General features: G+C 47.6%; 1 protein-coding gene across 7 annotated transcripts; it reads right to left on the bottom strand.

Moving 5' to 3' along the window:
* Nucleotides 1-130: 130 nt before the first annotated feature.
* On the bottom strand, nucleotides 131-5,033 carry Ly6c1 (lymphocyte antigen 6 complex, locus C1). Of its 7 annotated transcripts, NM_001252056.1 has the most exons (6): nucleotides 4,898-4,950; nucleotides 4,555-4,637; nucleotides 3,466-3,582; nucleotides 1,586-1,723; nucleotides 668-779; nucleotides 131-445 (listed from the first exon to the last, which is right to left on the bottom strand). In NM_001252056.1, exons 2-6 carry the CDS (start codon nucleotides 4,622-4,624, stop codon nucleotides 439-441), a joined length of 444 nt encoding a protein of 147 aa, NP_001238985.1. In that variant the 5' UTR covers nucleotides 4,625-4,637; nucleotides 4,898-4,950; the 3' UTR covers nucleotides 131-438. The 7 variants fall into 7 exon arrangements, with proteins under 7 accessions (NP_001238985.1, NP_034871.2, NP_001238984.1 ...); NM_010741.3 differs by lacking the exons at nucleotides 131-445; nucleotides 668-779 and having other exon boundaries at nucleotides 1,126-1,723; NM_001252055.1 differs by lacking the exons at nucleotides 131-445; nucleotides 668-779 and having other exon boundaries at nucleotides 1,126-1,723; nucleotides 4,555-4,652.
* Between the last annotated feature and the right edge of the window lie 2,187 nt (nucleotides 5,034-7,220).

The following is a 7,220-nucleotide window of genomic DNA, read 5'->3' on the forward strand; positions in this document are numbered from 1 at the left end:
GTGTGTGTTTCCATAGAGTTCATAATAGTTGGGGGAAAATAATAATAAGTATGAGGTATGAATAAAACTCCAAAGAGCCTGATTTTAGTACCAGTGCTGGGCTAAGACTTCTTGAGTCTGACCCAGATCATTGTATTTTATCCATATTTAATTAAGCACAGCACACATTTCGAAGAATTATGCAGCTAATGATCGACTCAGCTCCATGAGTACAGTAAAGCTTAAGACACGTTGACATTGAAAATCTTTACATATAGCTTCATCCATAAGATGGTTTCTTGTTGACTTAGAAACAATGCTCAAGATAATGATCTAGGAAGAACAACTGGATTGAGGTGAATGTAATGACTAATGGTGTCAGGGTTGGCCTGGTCCAAAGATTAGATAGTCACTTAGGCTTTTGTAAAATACGTAGGATATCTCTGACAAGGATGAATTTCATAACCTAGAAGCAATGGTTAAGGTTTTAAAGGGAACTGGTCTAGGAAAGTAATAAATAAATACATAACAATGCAGTCCAAGCCTGGCTCATCAGACAGGAAAAGATTACTAGGTTGTGAACTACATGGACTACATGGAGTTCTGGCATTCCAGGAGAGGTAAGCCAAAAGCCAGGAAATGGTTTTCACTTCTGGGCTTAAAGAAGGGCAGGGCAGCCCCTACCCACCTTTGATTGCTCATCTCCTGGGCTTCCCCACCACAAGCAGGGTCTCCTTGGAAGTGCCCTGTGCTGATGTGTGCTTGATGATGCTTCTTCACACGCATGAGGCCCTGGATTCCTATCCACCAATGGGGGTGAGAAGGGGGAGGAACGTGGCTGAGGTTACATAAAGAAGGAACAGTGCAACCAACCAGTGCTCACCAGGCAGAGGACAGAGGTCTTAACCAGCCACCCCACAAGCTCTGGGTTCAGCAAGAGACTTTGCCTCTGCAGATGAAGCACAGTGCTCTTTATCCCGGTTTCTTCCTGCTTCATCATTCCTAATTGAAGCCTTCCCAAACCGAGTGGTCCCCCACTCTGACCTGGCTAACATGGTAGAGCTACTGTGGGTTGTTGAAAGGCCAGAGATGTGAACTAGCAAGGCAGGAGTCTGTGGACTCAGGGTAGCATAAGAAAAACAGAGATTTTGGCTGGGAGAACAAAGCTTTTATTGGACTCAACAGGGGTCATTGACAGGCATACATGGGAACCCTGCAGGACCCCAGATACTTATGTGTGGATGGTGATACTATAATACCTTGGAATACTGCCTGTTGCATGTGCTGGCCACATGCCTCCAGGGCCAAGAATAGAAATCCACAACTAAATGGCATTGCAAGAAGTACAGATTTGAAAGCCCTAGAGAGGAGTCGGGCACTTACCCAGCAGGGGCTATAAAGGTGAAACAGGGTGTTCCACACACTATCCCCACATTGGACCTTCTATAACATATAATTTGTCACTAGAGGACTCCAGGAAAGAGTGGTTGCACATGAAGATAAAAGGAAAAGGGTGGGGGTCATTGGAAGGACCATCAGAGCAAGGTCTGCAGGACGACTGAGCTCAGGCTGAACAGAAGCACCCCTGCCATGGTCCAGGTGCTACCTGCAGTGGGAACTGCTGCATTGCAGAGGTCTTCGCTGCAACAGGAAGTCCTCTCCCTGATGTTAGGATCCCTGATTGGCACACCAGCAGGGCAGAAAGAAAGGCACTGACGGGTCTTTAGTTTCCTTCTTTGAGAGTCTGCAAGAAATCAGGGAGTGACTCACTTCTTATGCAGGGGCCACAGAGCATCCCCATATCTGGGCAACATGCCACTAGGCCTGGATGTCCCAGAGTTGTCTGTAAGGCATGTTGAAGTCAGACTTGCAATCCTAGAACTTGGAAGACCGAGGCAGGAGCATTTTTATGAGTTCAATCCCAAACTGGGCTACATGGGGACTTGTAGTCTATCCTGAGGTTAGAGTGAGACCCTGTTTCAAATAACAAACAAGATGAAAATCAAAACTGTGGTCTGGTAAGGAGGCTTGGTGGATCAACTGCTTGTGTGCACAAGCATGAAAACCCCAGTTCCCATCACTAGAGTGCATCAAAACATAGGCATGGGTAGTAGCCTAATTGTATCTCTGTGCTTAGGAGACAAAGATGGAGATTCCTTAGGTAAGGTCATAGGTAGACCAGCTCAACCTGCAAGTTTGGGGTTCAGTGTGAGAAGTATCCTCAGTAAGTAAAATAGTTGTCACAGAAGATACCCATCAACTTCTGGGTCCCATACACTGTACCTCCCCAGTGCATGTATATCCACACATGTGTCCACAGGTGTTCTTACACACAATGTGCTGGGGAAGCAGCTCAGTCAGTAAAGTGCTGGCCACATGGAAGCCTAAGGACCCAAGTTCAATCCCCAGCAACCACGTAAAGAGCCAGCCAATCATGGGAGTGCTGGTCATGATCTCTATGCTGGGGCAGGGAATCAGGAGGTCCTGAGAACTCTCTGCTAACTCCCTCCTGTCCACCCCCAGCACACTTTGCAAATCCTAGGTCTCAGTGAAAGATCTTTTCTCAATAAACAAGGTGGTTGGGACTGGAGACATGACTCAGCAATTAAAAGCGCTTGCTGCTCTTACAAAAGCCCACGGTTTGGGCTCCATACTGCACAGAGTGATTTAATTACATTCATCCCTAATTCCAGTTCCAAGAGAACCAAAACTCATTTTCATAAAACAAGTAGACAGTGCCTAAAGAATGGTACTTAAGGATGTTCTCCTAGCTTTACATACATTACATTACATAAGTCATGCATGAGTACCCACACTTATAGAAATACACACACACACACACACACACACACACACACACACAGGACACAGCACAGTACAAGATCACCCAGTGGCACAGCAGAAAGGGCAACCAGCCTCTCAGACTCTTGCAGTGCCCCAGGCAGTTATATCGAGGAGACCTTCTCTAGGAGGCAGGCAGGCTGTGGTCAGGAACAGGAAACTGGAAAACAGGGAGGGGCTGTTCCTGTCTTGTCTATCTGAGCATATGCCTGGAAACTGGCACTTTGGAGGATCTGATATGTCCTAAGGTCTACTTTATATCAACATTCCTAAGTCATTCCTTTAGCCTAAACTCCAGATTCCTTCATTATATGCAAAGACTCACTAGATGCTTCCAGCTCTCCTGGTTTGTCAGTGAGCCAGTGAGACCCTAGACCTAAAGTACAGGCAGGAGCATCACGTGACTGCACTGGTAACCAAGGGAGATGATGAACACTGTGCATGGCAATGGGCAGCCCTGTTTGATGATCCACATCCCAGCACATCCATGAACCCCAAAAGCCCCCACTTTTCAGGAGTCCCACTACAACTCCAGAAAAAGCTCTATTTGGAGTAGGGGAACCCTGGTCCATAACAAGTACCCAGACATGACGTTTTCTCCAAAGCCTTCCTCAGCCTTTTTTATATAGGTCACAGGGAACTTACCCTCAATCAATTCTATGTTTTGAGCAATGCAGAATCCATCAGAGGCGCGGCAGGTAACTGCTGGGCAGGAAGTCTCAATTGGCACTCCATAGCACTCGTAGCACTGCAGTCCCTGAGCTGAGAGAGAAGTAAATACATGAGAGCTAGGACATGCAATTCCTAGCCCAGACATTCCTCTCCAATGTCTTTATTTGCACACAGCTGCTGGCCACTAGGTCAAAGCAAGGACATTACTGCACAGTCACCTCCACCAAAACAAAAGTGAACCAAGAGCCACCATTGTTCAAATATGCTCGGTACTGCTGTCCTAGCTAGCCAGCTCCATAGGAGACACGTGCACCCCAAGAGATATTAGAGAGAAAGTCACCATATTGGGAAGACATAGATATCAAATGTCTGCCGAAGCAGTGAGTGGGTGTGTAAGTAGGTAGTGCTGCCACCAGATGGGGAGGCCTCTTCTGACCTGTCCTACCCTACACGTGCAGAGGTGGACCCTGTGTATTGGAGCATGACAGAGCACTGAACTTCCCAGGGTGCAGCTCAAACTGAGGCTCACCATAAGGCTTCCTGCAACACAGATGTAACTAGAAGTCTAGGGGTATCTGAGAGCTGAGACCTCTTAGAGTAGCACCCAGCTCTCATACAAAATGGGCTGGGGCATAAGAAAAAGGCAAATGCCAACCAAGAATCAAGGATTGCAAACCACTTGACTTGGCTGCCAGGTTAGGAAGAGAAGCCTCTGCCAGTTTAAGCGCACATGGGCCAGAGTCCTGACTGGGAGGCCAGGGCAGCAGGGTAGAGTCTAAGGACAGGCTGCTCTGGTGGCCAAGGTTTGTGGCATAGGTAGTTTGTTCCAAGAGTCCTTCTGGCATATTTTGTTTGTTGCAAGGCAGGCACTGGCAGGTTTACAGACCCAGTAAAGCATCCCAGTACAGGAGGCTTCACCCACCACAAGACCATTCCCAATCCCATGACCCCAGCACATCTCGGGTACTGGGCACACAATGGAAGTGTAGGTGTACCCACAACCCTGAGGCCCTTTTCCATCTCCATTGTACCCTCCTGCCCCTCTCTCATTTTCTACCTCACCTCTTTCTGCACACAGTAGGGCCACAAGAAGAATGAGCACACAGGACTTTGTAGTGTGAGAAGTGTCCATCCTCAGAGAAGGGCTGCACAGATAAAACCTTGGAAGTTGGAGCCAGTTAATAGACCCCAATCACATCCCTGGGCTCTCACAGGGCTCAGGCATCCAATCTTCCCTCCCTCCAACCCTCCACACAGCTTTCCCTGAGGAATACATGTCTGCCTACTTCTCTCACCCACCACCCACCCAGCTCTTCCTTCCTAATCCCACACTCCCAACCCCAGCCCTATCCTGAGGGCTCTTCCCTTTGTCACCTAGCAGCTCCCTCCTCACACCAGTCCTTACTTCCTCTCAGACAAGGTTGCAGGCACAGTGGCAAGTTCTGTCAGATGTGGACTGAAGTACTTTAATTTCCTTCAGCTCCTCCCAGCTGGCATCCTGAAGAGGGAGGGGTTTCAGTACTTAACCTTTTCCAGGCCATCATGTTTATTGGTTAAGAGGTAGCAAGATTTGTTTGTGACCTGATCAAGCCAGATTTATAGCAGTTGGGGAGGAACCATGGTGCAGGAGAACTGAGAGGGCCGAGGGCCAGAGGCCACAGTTGACTTGTGCTTGCCAACTAGAAAGCAAGGGAAGAAGTCAAGTTGCTCAGCCCTTTCCTAGTATTGTTTTGTTTAGCTTCATGTTTTTTGTTTGTTTATTTTGGGGTTTTTTTTTGCCTTTTTTTTTTTTTTATACAAAGTTTCTCTGTGTAGCTTTGGCTGTCCTAGGACTTGATCAGTAGACCAGGCTGGCTCCAACACACAGCAATCAAAGGGGTGCACAACAGCCGCTGATACTTCTGCCTCCACTACCTGGCTTTTTTCTGTTTCTAAATAGAAGGTATGGTTTGCAGTGGCTCAGAGCCAATGGCCCTCCTTCCTATAAGCAGGCAAACAATTTACAAATACCTAAAGACTGGCTCTGGTGAGCAAGCCCCCAGTAGGCTCTTGCATCCACAAAGTGAGATTCCTGAGGCAAGAACTAACTGGCAACTGGGATGGAAGTTACCAAGCAGTGTCTGATGTGTTTGGGGATGTATGGGGCTGTGGGTGCTGGACAGAGGTAGAGGCCTAAGCTGGAAATCATCCTGAGATGATACCACAGCAAATGAACAGCTGTGCTCACAGGACAACTGAGTCCCAAAATGGACCACAGCATCAGTGAAGCTGAGCGCACCCCACTTAAGCAGGGAAGGCTGCTTACACTCCATGGCCTCTGCCCGAGCACCACTAAAAACCCCTTCCTTCTTACCCTATAATATATCATATAAGCAAACAGTTTGCCTCCAACACCGCATAACCCAGCACAGTGGTAGGAGGAAGAGAGCAAGCAAGAAATGTTGTCTCTCTAATTCTGTCACATGCTGTGCTTGGTATTGGCTCATGCATGAAGAAGTGTATGTGAAAGAAAGAGCAGGAGACAGCAAGCCTCTGCAAACAAAGAAAAAGCGGCAAGGAAAGATCCAAGTGATAATCCCTGCCAATGTCACCACCCAATGAGGTTATGAGGCTTTTTTTTCCCCAGAGGATGGGTGAGGTCACTTACAGGAATATGCATAAATTCTGAGCAGCTTAGTCACCACCAAATCTCACCCCATCATAAAAGCAGTACACGGAGTCCCTCTTTCAGTAAATCCTCTGTATCCTCTATATTCTAGTATCTTCTGAGAGCACTTGTGCTTGGAGGAAAACAGGAGGGAGTCATGGCTGGAACCCCAGGTGACAGTATTCCCTTCTGAGTATAGAGAGTTCTGCCCATTATCACAGACCTGTTGCTGTTTTGCTCTTCTGACTCTATTTATTGCCAGGGCTCCTGGGCCAACATTATCCCTACTCCAGGATGACAACGGGGCCATCACCTTCTCTTTGGAGGCAAAGGCCATATAACCACAGTGCCGTGCACTGTTTCTCTAAAAGTCTTAAACTAGGAATTCTCATGAGTCCTCCAGTTTCCACCCAGCCCCATTGTTGGGGAGCTAGCTTCCCTTAGTGGTGGACTACTGCCCATTCTACTGACAGACCACTCACATTAACTCTTCTGGGAGAGGGCTACAGTGTACTTGAGTAATCTTAGAGTTAGAGGTACCAGATGTTTCCAGGCTTGTGCTAGAGAAGCCAGGCCCTCTGCAGAGAAGTCTTCATGCAAGACAAAAACACACCCAGCCCTCTCTCCTGCCTTCCAGTTCACCTTGAAGCCTGACTATTCTCACACTCAATAGGTCAAACCTTAGCCAAGCCCATGCCCCTATTCAGAGAATGAATGACCTGTGTTAACTAGCCAGGGTCACATATTTTTTCCTCACTACCAAGAGTCATGAAGCAAATGTTTCATGTTAACTAAGTGTACTTCCTCCCAATGCCACTTGCCCCTCCCCCATGCGCTGTGGTCTTGGGATGCAGAGCAGCTGGGAGCAGGGTGTTGCAGGGATGGTAGGCATAAATGATTCAAAAGACTGTGTTGGAGGTTACCTCCTTTATTGAAATAAAGGGGCTAGATTATATAGCTTGAATCAGGGGCAGGGAGGAAAAGGGTAATTTAGAAAGGGCCACATTGGGTCAGGGGTCTTCCAAGTGTATCAGTTAGGTTATCAGACTGCCAGTCACATGATTTTTAAGCAGAGAGTTCT

Source organism: Mus musculus, chromosome 15 (genome assembly GCF_000001635.26).
Source record: "Mus musculus strain C57BL/6J chromosome 15, GRCm38.p6 C57BL/6J".
NCBI lineage: Eukaryota > Metazoa > Chordata > Mammalia > Rodentia > Muridae > Mus > Mus musculus.